At 44.2% G+C, this 21,251-nt stretch overlaps 1 protein-coding gene across 5 annotated transcripts; it reads left to right on the top strand.

Annotated features, from left to right (window-relative positions):
• Positions 1 to 48: 48 nt before the first annotated feature.
• Positions 49 to 20,766, top strand: ZDHHC9 (zinc finger DHHC-type palmitoyltransferase 9). Of its 5 annotated transcripts, none has more exons than XM_053373237.1 (10): positions 51 to 389; positions 2,939 to 3,204; positions 12,578 to 12,738; positions 13,456 to 13,614; positions 14,481 to 14,618; positions 14,784 to 14,833; positions 14,999 to 15,100; positions 15,907 to 16,010; positions 18,173 to 18,323; positions 18,565 to 20,766. In XM_053373237.1, the coding sequence occupies exons 2-10, from the start codon at positions 3,038 to 3,040 to the stop codon at positions 18,664 to 18,666; spliced, it is 1,134 nt and encodes a 377-aa protein (XP_053229212.1). In that variant the 5' UTR covers positions 51 to 389; positions 2,939 to 3,037; the 3' UTR covers positions 18,667 to 20,766. The 5 variants fall into 5 exon arrangements, with proteins under 5 accessions (XP_053229216.1, XP_053229212.1, XP_053229213.1 ...); XM_053373238.1 differs by having other exon boundaries at positions 51 to 419; XM_053373240.1 differs by lacking the exon at positions 51 to 389 and adding an exon at positions 699 to 793.
• The last annotated feature ends 485 nt before the right edge of the window (positions 20,767 to 21,251 follow it).

Raw genomic sequence — 21,251 nt, 5'->3', positions numbered from 1 at the left:
AGCCTAGTTCCTCTCCTCAGGAGGGTGAAAACCTCCCCCCCGTTTTTTACTACGATCCTGACGTAAACAACCTGCCGCCCCGCTGCCGATGAGCCGCTTTCTTGGTCGTAGGAAGCGGCCTCTTAGCCAAGCGCACCAGTGCTTGCCCCCCACTCAGGATCCTAATGGGTGAGGTGGGAGGGAGCGAGAAAAGGCCCCGCAACTTAGCCTCACCCTCTTCCCTTCACCACATTGTGAGTGAGCGATCCTCAGCTCAGCCAATCGAGCCATCCCCTCTGAGCTGGGAGGCGGTGCTGAAGCACAGCTCAACCAATAAGCAGCCGATCTGCCAGAGAAAAGGCCTCGGCGGCACGCAGCCCAGCCTCGGCCCCGACAGCGATGAGCGGCAGGTGAGGGGGCAGAAATACGCGAGCGAGCCGGTGAGAGGGAAGGGAGGAGGATCGGGGGAAATGGCAATGGGAAAAAAGATCTAGAGCCATGGGAGAGGAGAATAAAGCACCCCCATACCCGTTCCTGTAACGGGTGAGGTCGGGGCCCCGGGTGTTCCCTCAGGACAGCGCACTGTGCTCTCCGCCCCTCAAACAAACGGCCTGTCCTTCTCCCAGTCACGGCGGTGGGCGTGGTGTCCCCCTCTCCTCTTTCTTTTTGTTACGCGTGGGGCGTGGTCCGCGAGTGGGCCCCTTTCCCTGTCACCCGGACACGATCTTCCCTGGCTGTCATTCCGATCCGTGGAGCCAGCCGTGCACGGCAGGAGCGCGGCTTCTCTCTCTCCCCATTGCTGCCGCTGAACGTGGTGTGTGCGCGCGCGTGTTTTTGCGTTTATTGTGCGGCGGTTCTTTTCGCGCGCCGCCCGTGGGAGTTGGGAGAGACACGTGTCGGACTGTCGTCGGGATCCTTGCGGATGGTGCAAGGTCGCGGAGCGCCCAGCTGGAAACAATGGGCGGCAGCCGCGCGTGGGTCTGGGGAGCCCGTTGCAGGAGCCAGGTTGTAAAAGAGGGTGGTGTGTGTGTGTGTGTCTTATTCGGTTGTCTCTACTCGGCTTTCCCTCTTCCCCTTATTTAATTGTATAACTGCTATTGCCACTATTCAAGTGTTAATAACCAACCATGCTAATGGTGGTTGCTTTTGATGTGTTCGGGTTGGGAGTGGGCATGGGTGGGGTGGGACGAGAATAGAAATCACGCTCAGTTTTGTAATGCATGTTCTTATTATTGTTTTTTGTACGTTTAATTGTCTGTGCAGAACGACAGGCATTAAACGTGAAGACGGCAGAGAGCCGCTGAAGAAAGATGGACCTTGTAGTAATCGAAACCAAAATAAACAAAGCGGGAGTCTTGGGCGGGTGCTTTTTAATCCCAAAGAAAGAAAAGCAGATTCTCGAGTGTTTTCATGGGTAGGCGCGTCAGTACAATCGATAGCCCCCCTCCCCACCCCGCACATTCCCCTTCCCCAAACAGGCTCCTGCTGTCCCACGTGCTGAAAAACCAAGGAAAAGGAAGAATAGGGAAATATCACATCGACAAGAGCCTAAGCTTCGCTTCTGTTTAGCTAAACTGGGTTATTTCTCCCTACTGCTCAGTCACTGTAGTGTAATGATTCTCACTCTTCATTAATCAACCTGCTTCTTGAAGGTGTGAAAGATTATTAAATACAAAGAACCTTGCTGCTTTCTTGTTGCTACTACAAAGGGTGGCTAGAAAATTCTAATGGGAACGAATATGTTCTAAGTTATTGAGCCTGTGTCCAGAATCCCAGACAATTAGAGGCCTATTTCATTTCTAGAACACCATGAAGAAACCTATATTGTATTGACCATATCCTTGTCGGATAGTTTAGAGAGCAATGGCTATGAGAGGATTTGTAAAGCCAAGGTGGAAAGCGAAAGCGGGGAATTTTTCTTCTTCATGGTTGTCTGTTCTTATTGCTGGACAACAACAGAGAACCAAGAAATAGATGGGAAGGTGATTTTTAACAGCTGTTGGACAATACTCTGTAGAAACTGAGTGGGTTCAATCACTGGATTATTCTGGGGCAAAGCACCAGGGAGGTTTGTTTGTTTTTTTACATGCTGAACCATAAACTCTGGGCTGGATCCAGGAGCTGCCTGCTAGAGAGTTCTGTGGTCTGTGTGATGCAGGGTATGAAAATGGTTGATGTTCATTTAGTGTGGAAATCCATGTGCCATTATGGATCATACTATAATGTAAAGGTAAAGGTACCCCTGACCGTTAGGTACAGTCGCAGACGACTCTGGGGTTGCGGTGCTCATCTCACTCTATAGACCGAGGGAGCCAACATTTGTCCGCAGAAAAAGACAGCATGACTAAGCTGCTTCTGGTGAACCAGAGCAGTGGAAGGAAACGCCATTTACCTTCCTGCCAGAGCGGTACCTATTTATCTACTTGCACTTTTACGTGCTTTCAAACTGATGGTGGGCAGGAGCTGGGACCAAACAACGGGAGCTCACCCCATTGTGGGGATTTGAGCCACTGACCTTCTGACAGGCAAGACTCTGCTCTTTGTGATCCAAACTGGCAAGTCATTGGGAGAAGAGCAAATCTATTGCAATTCTTGGGACCTATCTGGCATCCATCCTGGTTGAGGTATAGGGAAGGATTCTGAGGAACACACCCAGCCACAAGTGTGTGTGAGGTCTCTTTTATTGCAATTGTTGATGACCTGTAAAACATTGGGAGTGTGTACGCCTTCCTCATACTAGAGATATGGCACAAGCCATATTCTGTGCTTCCTGTTGGATAAGATAGGCACTTAATGTCATTTAAAAGAGTGCTTTTCAGTGAATGACTTAAGCTTGGGAGTAGGATGTGAGTGTACCAGGAAGGAAATGCTTCCAGCAATGATATTTCAGACACTTTTTAAAATCCAGGTATCACGTGACAACCATGCTAACTAATTTCCTTGTCTTTTACCTCTACAGGGGCTGAGGCTGGATCTCTGAGAATGGTGTGTGAATCCCAGTGGCTAGTGTGGAGATCGACTGTTGCTCAGTTGTCCTGCCTTCGGTGAAGGTGCAGTCATGTCTGTGATGATAGCAAGGAAGAAAGTGATACGGAAATGGGAGAAGCTGCCAGGAAGAAACACATTCTGTTGTGATGGGCGCATCATGATGGCTCGACAGAAAGGCATCTTCTATCTGACCCTCTTCCTCATTGTGGGAACTTGTGCTCTCTTCTTTGCTTTTGAGTAAGTTCACAGTGGTTGAAACTTTTGTTTGTGTGGGTGTTTTCAAGGCTGTGGTTGGTTGGAATGGCTCTACTCTTTGAGTTGCTTTGACTGTTAGAAGAGTACATATTCATTGGAAATATTGAGCTGCTGCCTGCTATTGTAAGGGCAGAGTAGATTGGTAACCAGATGTCTTTATCCGTCTTGAGAAGTATTTGTGAAACTATGCTGATATTTTTAAAATCCTTTTTTGATTCATAATCTGACCCAGCCAACTCAAACTTGTGTGAATATATTGGAAATCATTTTGCCTTTGTCCCATGCAAGGGGATGAATAAGGGTGAGGCCCTTTAGATCCACAGGGCCTTGTTAGCCTCTATAAAGTACTGTACCACCTCTGAAAGGTGTTGTTTTTGGTTGAGGACAGAAGATATGAATATTGTATCTTAGTGATTTGCTGCTGCCATTGTGGATTTGATATGTGTGAGTTGCTTGTGAAAAGATAATCTGATTATGATGGCTTGTAAACTAGGAAGTGGCATTGCAGAAGATGTTACTTCAGTTTGTTTCTGCCAAATATGCTTACAGCGTCATTTGTGAGAACCATTGGCTTGCTAACTGAACAGCTCATCACTAGAGCTTATGAATCATTTGGTAAGACAAAGGGTCTGAAGTTTATCTACTCAGATTGTTGAATGTCCAGGTTAATAAACTTATGGCTAGTCACTTACCCAGGACAAATGAGTGTGCTTTTTTGGAAGGAGCTTTCCAAATTAGCTATTGAAACCATGCAGCAATATAGTATGCATCAAGAGAGACACCTCTGAGTGTAGATTATGTGTTACTGTAAGTAAATTTGGAGCCAATATTTGTAGAAAAAAATAAATATAAGAAATAACCTTCTAAGAGTCCCATAGTTCACCTTGATTGCATTGTTGAGAGCTGAAATTAGGATCATCTCTGGAAATACAGTGGCACCTTGGGTTAAGTACTTAATTCGTTCCGGAGGTCCGTTCTTAACCTGAAACTGTTCTGAACTTGAAGCACACTTTAGCTAATGGGGCCTCCTGCTGCCGCCGCGCCGCCGGAGCTGGAGCATGATTTCTATTCTCATCCTGAAGCAAAGTTCTTAACCCGAGGTACTATTTCTGGGTTAGCGGAGTCTGTAACCTGAAGCATATCTAACCCGCGGTACCACTGTAGGTGCCGGTTTTTTAACTCTTAAGATGCAATTGTTTTGAATTCATGTGTCATTGCAAGAAATGATATAAAGAAGAAGTTATTGAGACTGGGAATTTTTTGTGAAGGCTTCTAAACTTTGATATTAACATTTTATGTAGCCAAGCATGAAGTCTGTCAACTAATTATATCAGTGCAGGTTGCTAGATTTAACTCTGCTGTCATCAAGAATCACCTTAGAAGGCACCTCTTCGCACTAGCAAACTTGAATTCTGATTTGGAACCTAAACATAGTCATATTTGCTTTATTCTGAATGTCTCTTCTAAAATCATCCTTATGATCCTATGTACATTTACTTGGAAATAATCCCCAGTAATTAATGAAAGATGGTACATTATACAGAAAGAGGTTAATATAGAATCACACAATCACTTAAGGGTTATGATCCTTTGATTTCTTAATCGATATATATGTCCAGATATATGTCCAGGTATGTCCATATCAAGATCCTGAAATCATGGATGCTGTCACAGGTTCAGCCTTCTTTCTTAAAGATTTTGCTACCTTACGTTTGTAATGAGCCCCTTAAGACACTGTGCATGTGACATTCTGGCAGATAATAGACTGATTGATCCAGTTTCTACCCAGCAGCTGTTGCGCAAAACTAGATTGTGTGTTGGCACTCACATCATTTCCAGCTCACCTTGCTAAGCACTCAAGCATTTGCTGATGAGATGGAGGGAGGGGTAGGTAGGACTAAGCTAGTATTTCTAATCCAGCTTGGAAGATTCAGGGCAGATAAAAGAAAGTACTTCTTCACACACTTCTTTAAATCCTGCCTTTTCTCCAATAAACTTAAGGAATACATGGTTCTCTTCCAGCACCACTTTTATTTTCACAGTGCCACTGTTAAGTAGGTTAGGCTAAGACAGGGGTGAGGCCATCCAGATGCTGGATTCCTGTCAGTGCCAACAAGCATGGCCATTGTTTTAGGATGATGGGAATTGTAATGTTGTTGTAATGCAACAACATCTGGAGGCCTGCAGGTTCCCTATTGCTGCAGTAAGAGATGGTAACTGGCTCAAGGTGATCTAGTGACCTTCATTGCCAAATGGGAATTCAAACCAGGGTCTCTCTTGATGTACATACACTACTGTAGCTGCTATACTTCACTGACTGGTGAGAAGCTGCCCTCTGATCCTGGGTTGGGAGTGATGATCATCACTACTGTCATGGTAGTGCCCAGCAAGTTATTGCCAAATTAGCAGCAGATTCTGATAAAACAGTGAACACCCAAGACTCCTTTGACTGTTGTGTGATTTGTCATCTTCTTGTTGAGTGCTCCTTGATGGGTCCATGTTTGGGTAAGGTAGATCCCTAATTGAGAACACCGAACATTTGTCAAGCCATTTAAGTGTTTTTGACAATAATTGACTATGGATGGGAAGAGGTTTTGGAGTAACCAGGTCCTGGCACTTTGTGCAGCTCTGTCTCACTATATTAATTTTATTATTTATACCCCACCCATCTAACTGGGTTTCCCCAGCCATTCTATTTTCCTGATGCACATTTGAAAGCAGATTGTGCAGGGATTTTTCTTTTCATCTGTAATGTTGGGGAGTGCTTTTAAAGGGAAAAGAAGAGTTTGAATCTTTGTACCACTCCAGTTCTCTTGTGTTTCTCTAAGGTCCTGGGCACCACCTCCTTACGCAAATACAATAACAGAAATGAGAACAGGACATGGTGAAGGGTAAAATCAAGGACTGCTATGTACATTCATTGTGTACATACCCTGGAACTTATTGCTGATTCTGATGTATTGGTCTAACCTTAGGGGTCAGGTTAATTGGTTTATTGCGATTTGTTCCCCTTCTTGTGGTCAAAGTGAAACAAAATTTTTTTTAAAAAAAATTTCACTTTTGAAATGGCGTTGTGGGGTAAGTCTGGAATGTTCAGTGTTTGAACCTGTCTTATAGAAGAGGTCAAATCAGTGTCACAGATTCCTGAAAATCTTAATGTACTATTCATTTGACTATTACTTGAGTTACTCTTTGGGTAGAAGAGTGCCTATTTGCTGCTGTTTTAACTATAGCAATGTTGTGTTGCCTGCTGAAAGTGAATTAGGAGCTTGTTCAAGCCATGGAAGAAATCTCAGGACACTTCTATCCATTTATCCTTGGATTAGAAACATAAGTTATACTGTGTCAGACCATTGGTCTGTTTAGCAGCTTCAAAGTACGAGTCAGAGTTCTTTGTAAGAAACTTGTAAAGGGTCCTGCATAGTGTTTTAAAATCCTGGGATTGCTTGGCATTGTGTCATCAGGTGATTGACAGATTGGTGGCCCTACCCATTTGTCACATTGGGGCCATAAGAGGTAGGTGTGTGATGATCTGACCCACCAAACAGATCCAGTTTCTCACCCCTGATCTAGCTCAGTTTTGTCTACACTCTCTTGACAGCTGCTCTTTAGGGTTTTTGATGGGTATCTCCCTACCCTGTCTGCAGACACCTGGACTGAATCTGCGACCTTCTACCTGCAGAGCAGGTGCTGTCCTAGAGCTACAGTCCTTTGGTGAAAGTCAGCTTCTCAATTACTCTTTTTGGGGATGCTTGTGTTCTCTCTAGTTACAAGAGCTATCTAATGTAAGTTTTATTATATTCTGTTTGGCATGACCTCAGTTTGCTCTGTTATTGTTGTCATGTGGCAACTTGGCTTTTGTCCCAACAAGGTGTAGTCATGTTTTGTATATGCACCATCTGCCCTTCTGTTTTTATTTGTAGAGTGCCTCCCAAAATGTGACTTCCAAACCTGATGCAGTGAATTAAACCTTTGAAAATGTGTCTTTTCTTGGGAAATACTTGCACAAGCAAAAGAGAAAGGGAAATAAACGGTCATTCAGTTTAATCTTAGTGTAGCCGTGCTCACTTGAGCTTGGATAAACAGACCCCCATGTTCCTATGCTCTGGCCACTTCGCTTCACATCTGCCATTGATTACTTGCTGACACTGCTACACCTCTTAGAATTAGCACCTAAACCTAGGACTAGCAGCTTAAATCCCCCTGGCTGTGTATTGGTTCTGTAGTTTTCAAAGAGCTACTGGCCTTTTAAAGCAAAGGGGTGTGAGAGACTGTGCTGAGAGAGTGTGCCACTGGAACCAGCGTATTTGGGATTTCTGCATGGGAAAGAAGTGCAGACCCACTCCTGACTGTAAATGACCCAGCAGTTGTATATAACAGATAGGGAGAAGAAGCTGCATAGACAAGTGGAACAGGAGGTGAATGATCATCCTCAACATTATTCTTCTTCACAAGGCTGTGTCAGTGGGTGTGTGACTTGCTCTTTGCTGCCCAGTAGGCATTCATTTAAAGCTGGTATGCCATGTAGTCTGTTTTCAGTAATGTGTTTTGCTATTTTGCTAATGCGATGCGACTGTGTCAAGACACATTTGCTTCCTGGTACAATTTGATCATGATTATTTAAGCCTTGCTATTATGATAGTGATGCGGCAAAGGGGGCATGCCCAGGAGAGCCTCTTACATCCCCTTCTTTGCCCAACTCTGCACAACAGCTGTGCAGTGTTATCAGTTGGGTCCTGCTCTCCGATAGTTGCTGCCACCCTCATTTTTTGTCACCCACAGCCCCAGAAGCAAGGGGGAAAACTGAGCATGCACAAAATTAATTTCTAAAAGTTCTGAGCCACTGTACTCTGCAGTCCTTGGTTCAGCTTGCACACAACTTGCTGGGAAAATCAGGGCTAGCTTCCAATTGCCTTTTCCTACTCTGATATCAAGGCAGCTTTCTTGTTTCCCTGCCATACCCCCCTCCCAAACTTCCTAAAGCCCAGGAATTCTGGGACCAATACACCCTTCATTTCCCAGACAGTTACCTTCTAAGTTATTCAGAGTTTAAATGCAGTCCACACTCCCTAAGACTCACCCAGATGGCACATGGAGATTTTAGAATCCTGAGATTGGCAATTGCACACACATCAGTGGCCAAATTGTGAAATTTTATTAGAAGTAATAGATAGAGGAGGAGCAAGTGGAAGATAAAAACTGAATACAGAATAAACCATAGCACTGTGGCTCTAAAACTGGGCTAATCCTAATTCTCCCACTACAGTATAATACTTCTAATATATTTAAGAGTGGGCTTCAAGGATGGTCAGCTTCCCAGTGGCATGGAAATCCCAATCTTCAACCCCCCCCCCAAAGGCAGGCAGCTCAACTTTTTAAAGGCTCTTTCCCTCTCTTTTGAGGGAATGACTTTTGACTCTTTCGAACCAATGGGGAGCCAGAGCTAGTTGGGCAGATAACTCAAGTCTCCTTGAGTTACCTTTTTGCATTTGAAGAGCATGTGAGGAAGTTATATGACAGCTTGACTTACGAATGGTGGGGCCAGGAGATTCTTCCTTCACAAGTGGGACTTGCTTGTTGCTTTTGCTAGTGCTGCCTCGCTGGTGTTTGGTTTTGTGGAGGAAAGCCCGGCAAGCTAAACATTATTTAATAGGGAAGAACCCTTATATGATATCCTGAGAGGGGAGGTGGAATTACCAAGGAAGCTAGTGGGCTGGCAAGAGTTTCACGTGATGTGTATGTCTTCCTGATGAGTCATGACTCTGTCCAATTTCTTTCTAAAGTTATTCTACCTAGAGATCTGCCTGGTGAAATAGATCTGGATATATTAAGTGACTTGTGCACATGTAGAAAAACAGGACTTAAAATGTGAGTCTTGGAACAAGAAATGACAAAGAACAGGCTTTTTTTACTTGACACCAAGAACAGAGATTCTCTTTTAGGGTGATGCACAATGAACCTGCAGGTTTGGCTAGATCAGTTTCATAAATGATGGTATCCAAAATTCCTGTCAAAGTACCAAGTCTGTGTCATAGTTGTGCCTACAAATAAGGTTTTTTAAAAGTCTTTTGCTCGTATTTCCATGAATGATTAAAGTGTCCTTTGAATCTGAACATATTCCCTGCCTGCCACCAAACTTCTAGTGCTTTCAAATAAAAATTTCCATACTAAATATTTAATCTCTCTTTTCCCCCCCCCAGATTTTTTTATTGGTTTTCCAAATTTATAATGAACACACAAAGAAAACATTACAATAGACAAACAGACAAACATATATCTTAACTGTTAAAGACCCAATTTAAATAACATTGTTAAATGACTTCCTCAGATCCGCCCTAACTGTGTTTCCATAGTACTCATTTTAGCAGTTTTCCAAAATCCACTTTCAAATAAAATTAACTTGTTCCATTAACATCTTTCTTTCTTATTAGTCTTATTAGTCCATAATGTTATACAATTCAATCTATTTTACTCCTAGGCCAATTTGTTACTTATAAGTAGTTCTGCTTAAATTATGTTAGAATATCTAGCCAAATAGTCCTTGAACTTCTTCCATTCTTCTTGATGCTCCTCCTCCTTCTGATCGCGGATTCTTCCAGTCAGGTCAGCCAGCTCTAAAAAGTTCATCATCTTCATCTGCCATTCCTCCACTGTTGGTATTTCTTGTAGCTTCCAATTTTTGGCTAACAAAATTCTTGCTGCAGTTGTGGCATACGGCTAAATATTTAATCTCAGATATTGGAGGCATGTTTTCACTGAAAGGGTTGTGGCTGGCAATCCCACTTGCTAGTAATGTGAAGGTTGCTTGGAGTACAGAAGAGTGCATTGAAAAGTATTTCACCGTGGATGCTGATGAGCTTTCAGCATTGATTGATCGCGGGGTGGGAAAGTCACCACTTTGCTGGATTTGGGTGGTGGTTGCTGCTCCTCTTGCATCTGTTCCTTCTATTTTTGTGTTTAACTGTATTGGTTGGTTGGAATTTCTATTACTGTAAGCTGCCCGGGTGCCAGTTGGAAAGATTTTAAGTATGGTCTGTATACTGAAAATTTCCTATTAAGGGATGGAGGGAGAGGCATGGGCTGTTTTTGTTACTTGGTAGCCACTATCAAATGGGGCTTCTGTTTGGCTTATGGGCGTATTGGACATTCAGCTAAAGATTCCTCTTTCTGGGGTTCTTCCCATATTCTCTCTAATGAGGGCGTGGAAGGAAATTCTGTCTGTCAGTTCCAGTTGATTTGTTTTAATGGTGACACAAGTTTAGCTGGCTGATGCACGTGACCCCGCCCTTGTTCATATGGTGGTGTTTTTCTTTTGAAAGTTTAATTTTAGTTCGCTAAAGAGAGCATATCAGATGAGTAATGAAACAAGCCTTCTGAATGTTTGGAATGCCAAAAATATTTGTGAAGCAACATTAGAATGCTGGGAGAATGTAGTTGCTGGAGTGGATTTCTGGTGGCTGGTGCAAGTTACTGATTTCTAAAGTACTAGACAGGGGGCCAAATAATAATATAATTCATTCTTCTTTCTTAAAGTGTTTTTAAAACTGACCCATTTTGGAGAAAGCAGCTGTGAGACCCCATTCTAGGTTGGTGGCCTATACCAGGGTACTCCTGAAAGGTAGGAGTTTTTGAACAGAAAACTGCTTCTGGTTCCTAATCTGGATTGGAGCCTCACATCTTTTTCTTTCAAATAAAAGTGCTCATATTTAAGCACATACTTTTTATGAAGTGTAATTAATGTAACATGTATTTAGCCCTCAGATAAGCTGGTTTGAAAACAGTAAAGACTTGTCCCTGATACTAGTAAGATCATCTATTTTCTTCCAAATAAATACTCTAAAATGGCGCAAGAGGCACTGGAACATTTACAGTGGTTTTCCATTTCCGAAGGCTGTTAATTAGCCTCTTTGACCTTTCAAGTTGACTCCTATATCAATTATATTTCCTTCCCTCCCTTCTAACAATTGTTAAAACAGGTACTGTTGTAAACATCTCATTCTTAAAAGCAGAATTATTTGTGCAAAAGAAGTATGTGCACACTTCCATGATTAATTATTCTGACTTCCAAATTCAGAATTGAGGGGTCTTGTCATATCAGTGAGCTGTTAAACCAGAGGTAGAAACTTGGAAATGGTGTCGCAGCATTTCTTGTTAGATATTAATTCAATAGGAGAGTGTGTGTAAAAAGAGAAAACAAGGCGGGGGGAGAAGAGAAGGCTTCAGCAGTGCCAGAGAGTCAGCTGTTCTTCATGGGTTGTGCTCCATGCAGAGGTTGTTCCCTGCTGGCTCCAGCAGGGATGTGGAGGCTGCAGAGCTACTGTCAGCATCCCACTTCTTTTGCTGCAGGAAAGGGGTGGTCTCCCCCTCTCCTTTCTTTCTCTTGTTCTTGCTCTTGCTAGATTTTCCTCCACAGTTTACCTACCTCCTTGTTGTCTTAGTGATAGCGTCCTTTTGGGCAGGAACATTGTTAAGATAGGCATAGGTTAGACATGGTGGTGCTCTGCAGATCTCTGTTTCCTGTCCTTTTTTTTTTTTAACTGTAAAAGGTCGGGATGGTGATGCAAAGGTGCATGTTGTAGCAACCATTCTGAAAGTAAGCTGGTGGTCCCAGTCCAATCAGCACTTGGGTGGGATACATCTTTTGCAGTCAGAACATCCCAGGCTCAGTCCTACCAGGTAGGCCTGGGAAAGACTTCCTGTCTGAAACCCTGGAGAGCTACTCGGATGCTAGGATGGAAAGTCCAGCCTGTATTATGGATGCAAATACATTGTACTTGAGGGCTGTTCAAAAACATTGTGCAGACAAGTGCTTTAGCCAGAGTCTTGCCTTTCAAAAGACTGCACTTTGATTTCAGTGCTTCCTGGGGCAGATAAATGCTTTCAAATATTAACTTTCAAACATAGGTATATGAGAAGGCCCCAAAAGTGTGCTGTGTAGACTTTGTTCGATTATCATACTTCACTAGCATTTGCTCAGCTTTTTCCTAGTTCTTCTCATCAACAAACAATGGAACTGGAAAGTGTATTTTTTTTTAAAAAATGGCAGAGTTAAAATCTTGTTTTGAAAAGAGGGGTTCTCAAAATAAAACAGAAATCTGCAGCAAATATCAGTTTCTACCCTCCAGCCAGGGGACTTGGGAAATCCATGGCATTTGCTTTAATCCTGATTCTATTGGTACAAGGTCTTTTTTTTTCATGCCCCACTGCCTCTGAGCATCAAGGAGACATGAAGTCAAAGGGCAACATTTTAAAGCAATTATGTTAGGGTTTTTTTAGCCCCCCCCCAAAGCATAATTTGGCACACAACAGGCTTTGTGTCTGATTTCAGTTGCTATGGGCTTTTCTCTCATTGCAGGTGTCGCTATCTTGCTGTCCATCTGTCCCCAACTATCCCTGTTTTTGGAGCTGTCCTCTTCCTATTTGCGATGGCTACCCTCCTGCGCACAAGCTTCAGTGACCCAGGAGTGATTCCTAGAGCCTTGCCTGATGAGGCAGCTTTCATTGAAATGGAGATTGGTGAGTGGGTGGCATCTTCCTCAAGCTTTCCAAACATAGTTCTAGCCTGTTGGATGGTGCCTTCTTCAAACCTTCCAAGCATAGTTTAACGACTTGAGTCTGCAGGTATGGAAAGAATTCCCCCACTGCTCCTGGATGATGAAGGGTATGAGAGGGTAGGGTCCTGCCCAGAGATATGGGCGCACACCACTTACCTTATGCTGCATACCAGGGTGCTGAATCCATGGGCTTAATCAGGCCTGCCAAGCTGTCCAAAGTGGCTTGTCAGCCCCCCTGTAAATGCACCTTTCCCTCCCTTTGTGCATTGCCTTTGCTATGCCGTCAGAGTGCTTTGGAAACAGGAAGTGCTCCTTCCTGTTTCCTGAGCACCTCTAAGCCATTAGCAAGAGCACAAGGGGAAGAGTAAACACTGGCAATAGCAGGAAGAAGTGCCTTTGCTTCCTCCCAGCCCAACCCTGTGATGGGGAACAAAATTATGAAGACCACCATCTCCAAAGAGCAGAGATTTAAGTTTTGTGGAGTGGTTTGTGCATTGTGTGTGAGAAAGATACCCTTATATCTGTCTAGTTGTCTGCCTAGGTGGGTGATGATTATGCTGTGTGAGAGAGTGTAGACTGGTAGTGCCCACTTTCACTTTTACCCTGGCATACAGCTCTCAGAAGTTTGACTGAAAATGGTAGCCACCCCTGCCTTATTCAAACTGGTTTTCATTTGCAGAGGCAACCAATGGGACTGTGCCTCCAGGCCAGCGGCCACCCCCACGCATTAAGAACTTTCAGATCAATAACCAGATAGTGAAGCTGAAGTACTGCTACACATGCAAGATCTTCCGTCCACCACGTGCCTCGCACTGCAGCATCTGTGACAACTGTGTGGGTGAGTAGTGGGACTGTGATTGTGGTTGAAAAAAGAAGCTTAATAAAGGAGTTCTCCTGATAATCTGTGACAGAGGTCACAAGAAAACTGTTGTATATTTACTACAAATAAAGAAGCTCCCTGCTGTAAATGGCTGAATTCTGTGTCCTGGTTCTGTTAGTCACGGAAGGAACACTGAATTTCCATCTTTACGATATGTAAAATTTGACCAGGCATGGTCTCCACACCTTCAGTCCTCTGTTCAGCCATAAAGGCTAGGAACTTGATTTTGGTTTTGTTACATAAAAGCATTCTCAGTTTTTTTACATTCTCAGTTTTTGTTCTTGGTGCCTAGACAATCATCAGGCAGTCTGGGTGTGCTGTGATCTGGAACCTAACCAATAGCAAGGTTAGGTTACCTCTTCCTGAGAGTAGTACATCAGCAGTTGTGTTTAAGAGTTGTCACAGATTCAGAGGGAGGATTGCCCTACACCAATCCCCTCCCCCCGCCAAAAATAAATAAATCCATGTGGTAAAACTGCTTGTTCTATACCTGTGAAAGGTTAGAAAAGAAGTGTATTTTTTTTCTGGGATGTGGCCACTTTGGATATAATCACAAAAGCCTCCTTCCAAAAGGGCAGTTTTTACCATGTGGGTTCTAAAGCGAAAAGTTGCTCCTTGGCAGTTGTCCCACCCCCAAAATGGGTGTGTGAATCTGTCCATTAGCAACTTAGTACAGGAAATTGCAATGTATCTTTGACATGTTAGTGGAATTCAAATACATATATATTTATATATGTACATACTGACTTCTTGCTGAGAGTTATACGGCTAGGGTGGAGAGGTACAGCTTTGGCTCTGCTGATGTGCTTGTCTGGCTCTTGCAGAGCGCTTTGATCATCATTGCCCCTGGGTGGGCAACTGCGTGGGAAAGAGGAACTATCGTTACTTCTACCTCTTCATCCTCTCCTTGTCTCTTCTCACAATCTACATCTTCTCCTTCAACATTGTCTACGTTGCCCTGAGTGAGTCCATGTTTTTGGCGGGGGGGCGGAGGAGGAGAAGAGGGGCTGTGTTGCTGGTGATTGAAAGATCACTTGGGAAGGGGGTGGTTTTATTGGGAAACAATACCTGCTCTTCCTGGTTTGTTTGGCACCTGTAGACTAACTAACTTTTCTCCTTTCACATAGAATCCCTGAAGATTGGCTTTTTGAATACTCTGAAAGAAACCCCAGGGACATATCCTTTTTGCTTCTGCTGCAGCTGTCTCTAACCTGCCTGTTGCAGGAGGAGAATGAGAGAGACCATCTTGAATGGAGGGGCATCGGGGTGGGGTTGTCTACAATGTGGGGGGAAGCTAAGCCATCTGTGGTTCAGTTCTTGTTCCCTAACTCAGCTGCTCACGGTCCTGGAGGTTTTGATCTGCTTCTTCACACTTTGGTCTGTCGTGGGTTTAACTGGCTTCCACACTTTCCTGGTAGCGCTGAACCAGACAACTAACGAAGATGTGAGTGTCAATACAAAGATACACCCCTTCCAACAAGCAGCCTTCCAGCTTCATATGTGACTCCTCACACTCTTTGTAGGAAGGCTGCTAGATGCAAACATGGGCTGGGAACCCTGATGGGCAGGAGTGGTTAAATACCATCGGAACATGGTCCAAAACATATCTTGGATGGATTTGAACTAAATCAGATTCCTTCAAATAACATTGCAGAACCTTTCTTTTGTTTTTTAATCCCTAGTTCATTCTGAAATGTTTTAGAGGTGGGAGGAAGGTGCAGCTCTGGCTTCTTTACTTTGGGAGCCTCTCTTTCAGTCATAGCCTCCAGAGACTACCAAACTGGAATAAACTTTTTCAAGTGCAGATTAATAGGCAAGATAAAAGTTTTGCTGGACAACAGTTTGTCGAGTCTTTCAGTGACGTACCAGATTCTGGGACATGGGCATAACCAGGATTTATGTTAGCAGGGGTGGGGGGAGGCTGGGGGGGCAGAACTGAGTTATCTGTGATGCGATTGGTCAGTTAAGTATTTTTATTATTTATATGATGGTGGGCAGCTGCACCACCCCACCCCCGGCTGCACCCATGTTCTGGGAGTAAATCTGCTCTGTAAATGATAAAGGTTTCTATTAGGACCAAAGTAATTAAGAAAGCAGCAGGGACCATCCTCTTAGCATAAGGGGAGAGGGAGAATCAGGATAACAAGACAGGTGCTTTTTTGGTCGGGGGGTGGGGGGAGGTCTGTCATCATGCAGATGAGTGCTAATTTTGGTGTTTGGTCTTCCTTCCACCTCTTGCTGTTCTTTCAGATCAAAGGTTCCTGGACAGGGAAGAACCGTGTGCAGAATCCCTATAGCCATGGCAACATTATGAAGAACTGCTGTGAGGTCTTGTGTGGCCCTCTGCCTCCCAGGTAATGGTCTGATTTGGGCTTGGATATTACATTATGCCTCTGAGAATAGTGCTGGGCATAGTAGGGTATGGGGTGCTTGGACTGAAGGCCCTCATGTGCATCTAAGTGATGAGAGACTAATGGCAGCTTCTGGGAATTGGGTGGGATAATCTTCCTCCTTGACTACCAGCTCCCTATATTAATTCCCCCTGTTTCCATCTCCCAGTCTTGCTTCAGGTTGAGGTCACAAGGAGAGATGGACAGATCCATCTGTTTCCAGTCCATTTAATTTAATTTATTTTATTTCATTTATTGTGATCCCAGAGTGGGGTACAATAACTGAATTTACAAATAATATCCATCAGCGCAGTAATATAAAATAAGGGCAGAAAAAAACAAATAACTAAAACAACCAGTTAGAATGGCAGAAACATTTCTTTCTGCTAATCTGTAGAACTGATAGCAATTTATGCTCCTATATGGCTGAAGATACTTTTACAGACACGTGCACAAAAGCTGATCACGTTATAGTTTATTACATCTGGCATGGGGAACTTGTGGTCCTTCAGGCATTGTGGGATTATTTCTGTCCTCATTCTGTGTCCCTCGGGTGTGGTGGTTGAGTCTGATGGAAGCTGGAGTTTTAACAACAGGGCCACAGGCTCATGTCAATTCTGCAGGTGTTGATTTATACATCTGTTCCATTCACTTTCCATATGAATGTCATTAAAAAAAAACATAATTGCATAGTACTTAGAATGTATTTCAACAACATGTATTTAACAACTTATTTTATTTCTAAGTACACATTATTTTAAGGTGGGTTTTGATACTTGGTGGTGGTTGTTTAGTTCAAGCACCATAAAATTCAAAGGAGTGCAAAACTGGACAGCTAATTATGTTCTGATATGTATATTAGTCTAGGAGGTGCAGTATGTGTGTGTGAAATATCAAATTCCAGGGAAATGGATAAGGCAGCTTACATTGCTACTGCTTCATTGGGCTAGTTCCTTGCTACTCTTCCCAGTGGAGCAGCGAAAGCATTTCTCAAGCCTTCTGTGTTTGTTTATCTAATCAAATAGTTCCATTTGACCTGCATATCTTTAAAGCCCAGTGGTAGGTTGAGCTGGAATTAATGACAGGCAGAGCCACACCCTCAGTGGTTATCACAGAATCATAAAGTTGGAAGAGGGACTCCAAGGATCACCTAGTCCAACCCCCTTGCAATGCAGGAATCTCAGCTAAAGCATCCAAGACAGATAGCCCAGCCAACCTCTGCTTGAAAACCTCAAAGGAAGGAGAGACCACAACCTTCTGAGGGAGACTGTTCCACTGTCAAACAGCTCTTATCGTCAGAAAATTCTTCCTGATGTTGAGTCAGAATCTCCTTTCTTGTAACTTGAAGCCATTGGTTCAAGTACTACCCTCCAAAGGAGGAAAAAAGAAGCTTTTGCTTCACCTTCTCTGTGACAGCCCTTTAGATACTTGCAGATGGCTCTCGTATCTCCTCTTTTCCAGGCTAAACATACCCAGCTCCTTCAACTGTTCCTCAGTAGGCTTGGTTTTCAGACCCTTGGTCATTTTGGTTGCCCTCCTCTGCACACATTCTAGCTTGTCAATATCTTAAACTGTTGCACCAAGAACAGGGTACAGTATTCCATGTATGGTCTGGCCAAGGTGGAATAACAAGGTACTATTACTTCCCTTGTCCTGGACACTACTTCTGTTGATGCAGCCTGTAATAGCATTCATTTTTTTTGCTGCTGTATCACAGTGTTGACCCATGTTAAGCTTGTGGCGCACTAAGACCCCCAATATCCTTTTCACATGTACTGCTTGTAAGCCAGGTGTCCCCCATCTTATATTTGTGCAGCTGGTTCTTCTTGGTAGGTGAGGGCTTGCTGAGAGCAACTGAGGTTGGTGCAACAGTGACCCACTATTATTACTATTACTATTATTTATTTATACCCCACCCTTTCCCTTGAAAGGGACTCAAGGCAGCTTACAGAAAGAAATAAGAACAGCTAAAAACATAGGAGGAGGGGGAATAATAAAAAAAAAGCATAGACCTATTCACCCTAATGATCCAGACTCCACTCATTAAAACACAATAAAATGTTTTTAAAAGATCAAAAATGTATACTACTATTCTTGATTCACCCCACCGCATCCTTTCCTTGTAGCGTGCTGGATAGGCGAGGCATCTTGCAGCAGGAGAGTGCTGCCCTTGAAAGCAGTGCTGGACCCGAGCCCAACACTCAAGAAGAGGGGACCACAGAAAAACCCAGTGCCCAGGAAACCAGTGGTGACAGTGCCCTCCCAGAGGAGAGTGTGGTAAGTGTGGCAGATGCCAGCTTGCTTTGAATGTACTCTGCAATCTGGTGGCCAAGGACAGGGAATTTGATGGGGTTTTCTCAGGCGGGGTGTGTGTGGGTGTGATTTCTGCTATGCAGTCCTAAAAGAAACCTCCAGGAATTGCCAGTTTTCCTTCTGAAATAGATTTTTTTTTTTTAATAATCTGCTGTGACTCACCCTTCATTCTCTTCTCCCTCTTTTTTTCCTTTCTCCTCTCCAGCTCCCTGTGCCAACAGGCAAGGTGCCACAGGAAACAGCGCAGCCCCCTTCTGCAGCAGAACCATCTGTTCCATCCCTGGATCACGAGCAGACAACGCACTAGCCTTCGAAGTGGACATGAACGCTATTTTTGTTTGGCATACTCCTTGTGGAGAGGACCAGGGCAGGAAACAGCTTGGCAGGACAGTGGCCTTGCTGTTCCCTTTGGCTGTTTGTTCACCAGTGGTTGTGACCTGTGTCTACAAACTGATGAGTGCCAGCACTCCCCTTTCTAATGGATGCTGAGCACCCACTATGCTGCTGAGGGACCCTTCCCCCCTCAAAAGGCAATTGCTGCTGCCTAGGGCAGGCCCACTTCCCCTGTCTTTGGTCTCTTAACACTACTAAGTGAGTGCCTCTCTAGCCTGACATCGTTGAAGCGTGGAGCCAGCTGGGAAGAAGATGGAGCTGGTGGCACTTTTCTGTACTGTCTTTCTACCTGTGGTTGCAGTATTTTATGTTGGCTGAACTCAGCAGCCAGCAGAGCCAAGTTGATAATGGGAACATAAGACAACCAGGTTTCTACATAGCACTCCTTCCCAAATGTTTCCTGCCGGACCATGCCATATGGTACCTCTGAACCCCAAGTGGTCCTAAATCATCAAACAACCAGCCAAGGGAGCTCTAGCTTGTCCTTGCCCCCCAACTCCCTCTATTTGTCTAGATATTGAAACTCTGGTACGTTTTTCTCTTTCCTCTTTTATCCCAGTTAGTATGTCTTCCTGGTCTTCTCTCAGTCCCTCCTCCCAACCATTCCAGTCTTCTGAGGTAGCATTGGTAAAAGCTGGCCCCTCCATTCTGCTAAGCTGCTCAGTCAGGGCTACTGAAGGGGCAGGGTGGACCACAAGGTGGTAAAGTAACTTGGGAGCAAAAGAGCCAGTGGCATTTGCTTGGAAAGGATACTACTATACAGGCATAGGAGGTGCGCCCCTGTTCCATTACTTCCTTGTGGCCCATAAACCACCTGGTGCTCTTCAGCTCAGTTGATCCAGTGTTGAGTGATGCTCTTTGTATTATCTGGCTAAATGGTAATTGCTCTGTCCAGACCTTCTTGTGCCTCCCAATCCCTCCTTGTTTATAAGTGGAGGGGAGTTGCCAAAAAAAGGGCTCTGAATGAGTGGCAGTATGTTTGGGGTGGGTGGGTGGAGTAGCCTTCAGTGCCATTTCAAGCAAGACTCATACAGCTTAACTGCACATCATCAGGATTCTTCACCATAGGATAATTTTGTGGCTGCTGGTCAGACTGTTGGTAGGAACATGCTTCTTTTTTAAAACTCTCTCTCCACATAAGAAGCCAACTACATTGGGGAGAAGACTAGCTGGAACCCTCACTCCCTGAAAAACTAGCTTTCTTCCTGCACCATGCAATTCTAACATAGTTCAGCTGTCACTGAGTAGACCATATCCAAAGTGCAATGAACAGCACCTCTGAGGTGGGAACAGAGCATTGCTTAGCCTATTCCTAAGATTTAGCTAACTGTTCAGGTCAGGGCAGCAGAGAAGCTTATCTTCCCCTCACCTCTTCCTAATGGTCTGCAGCTGTTAGAGATTATATCTCAGTGTATTCCCACTTGGCTTAGGACAGTCACATCACCAGTTCTTCCCACTGTGTTTCCAAGTGGTGAAGCACTCTGGCCAAGTTTGTGCTCTCTTCATCTGCAGGGGTAGAATCAGTGTGTTACCAGATAAGGTTACCAGATGTCCCTGTTTCCCGGGGACAGTCCCTGGATTTACAAATCAGTCCCCATACAAAATCCATTGATGTTGAAAAGTGTCCCCAGATTCATTGGAAAAAACCAGGTAACCTTAGTTTAGCAAGTCCCCTGCAGTGACTGAGAGAAAGGTGGTTCTTCTAACGTGGTGGTGTGGTCCATGTAGCTTCCTTATTTCCCCCACTGGGCATGGTGGAAGCCAGGAATAGGCAGATGCACCTCCAACAATCATTGCTTGATGCCTTGCCAGTGCTGCCCTCCTTCCTTGAGGCAAAGGTAGAGGCTACTTCCGTATTTCCCCAATTACTGACCAAATCTCAAGTGTTGCAACCATATTGTTTCGATTATATTTTCTAATGTACTGTGTCAAATTGCTCCAGGGAGCAGGATGGTCCTGGCTGCCTTGAAGCTTTGGTGTGCTTCTCTGATCTCAATGAAGGTATTGGAATTTATCTGGTGTGTTATGTGTGTTGCCTTGGCACCAGTTTGTCTCCACTGCTAGTCTCCATTATTGGTGTTAGGCTTGTAGGTAGCCTGGTTCCCCTGCTTCTGTTTATGGTGCAGCATTTACTTTAAACTGAATCTTCCGTAGTAAAAAAGAGGCAGCCTGCCTTGTGAAGTGGTACTTTGCCAGGACACCACCCTTTTGATACAAACAGAGAAGCCACACTGAATCAGTGGCCATAACTGTTGTCAAAGAGGGAAAACCTGGTGTGGTATACTTGACAGCTCTTCCTGCCAGTCATTATCATGGAAGCCTGCTTGGAGAACTGCCTTCAAGTTTTCATAAGACACAGCTTTTGTGTAGGCTGGCGTAGGGCAATTGGATGAGGGGCTGATGGAAACAAACAGGATGAACTGGCTGTCACAGTTGTGTGAGAGGGGCCAGTATGCCTCACTCCACAGCAGAGTGGAGGGTTTCTTTTTCTGCTGCTTG

The sequence above is a fragment of the Podarcis raffonei genome, chromosome Z (genome assembly GCF_027172205.1).
Source record: "Podarcis raffonei isolate rPodRaf1 chromosome Z, rPodRaf1.pri, whole genome shotgun sequence".
Lineage (NCBI taxonomy): Eukaryota > Metazoa > Chordata > Lepidosauria > Squamata > Lacertidae > Podarcis > Podarcis raffonei.
Note: the sequence above shows the minus strand (reverse complement) of the source record. Positions and strands in the feature narration are given on the sequence as shown.

Bases quoted from the DNA above. Each gene is read 5' to 3' on its own strand.
- ZDHHC9 (XM_053373237.1), top strand. From the start codon at position 3,038: ATGTCTGTGATGATAGCAAGGAAGAAAGTGATACGGAAATGGGAGAAG. The intron at 13,615-14,480 runs GTGAGTAGTGGG...TGGCTCTTGCAG, and splicing joins CATCTGTGACAACTGTGTGG to AGCGCTTTGATCATCATTGC. The intron at 16,011-18,172 runs GTAATGGTCTGA...CTTTCCTTGTAG, and splicing joins TGTGGCCCTCTGCCTCCCAG to CGTGCTGGATAGGCGAGGCA.